The sequence below is a fragment of the Penaeus monodon genome, chromosome 27 (assembly GCF_015228065.2).
Source record: "Penaeus monodon isolate SGIC_2016 chromosome 27, NSTDA_Pmon_1, whole genome shotgun sequence".
Classification (NCBI taxonomy): domain Eukaryota; kingdom Metazoa; phylum Arthropoda; class Malacostraca; order Decapoda; family Penaeidae; genus Penaeus; species Penaeus monodon.
Genome location: NC_051412.1, coordinates 8,443,965 through 8,444,455, shown reverse-complemented (window position 1 = coordinate 8,444,455; position 491 = coordinate 8,443,965). Strand labels below are relative to the sequence as shown.

At 40.5% G+C, this 491-nt stretch overlaps 1 protein-coding gene across 1 annotated transcript in view; it reads left to right on the top strand.

Moving 5' to 3' along the window:
• Positions 1-491, top strand: part of LOC119590557 (neprilysin-1-like) — a 28,623-nt gene that overhangs the window by 26,532 nt on the left and 1,600 nt on the right. Inside the window, exon 5 of the mRNA XM_037939220.1 lies at positions 265-471. Within this exon, the coding sequence (XP_037795148.1) occupies positions 265-471 (207 nt within the window). The remainder of the gene's footprint in view (positions 1-264; positions 472-491) is intronic.

Below are 491 nucleotides of genomic sequence, written 5' to 3'. Positions count from 1 at the left end.
TCCTAATCCTCTTTAGGTGTTTCTTTCTTGTCTGCCTTTTATACAATTTTATTTTAGTTTATATCATACCTTTGTGCTGTGTTGGTGTTTAATAGCACATCGAGAAACTTTTTCTTACAGATACAAAATCTTAATAGTACTGTGCTGCATGTGTGGAAAATGTATTTGTGGAGATTTGCCTCTTCCTCTTGATTTCATGTATTTCTTTATGATTGTTTCTTCCGTTTCTCACCTTATGTCTTCATCATTTTTGTTCTATCACAGGTGATTGGGCACGAGATCACTCACGGTTTCGACGACCAGGGCCGTCAGAATGACAAGAACGGCAATGCCATCGCCTGGTGGACGAATGCCACTTTGGAAGCATTCAGAGTAAAAGCCCAGTGCATCGTCGACCAATATGACAATATCCGGGTTCCTGAGATCGATGAGTTCATGCCAAATGCCACACTCAATGGTGTTAATACACAGGTAGGACCTACACTTTACTC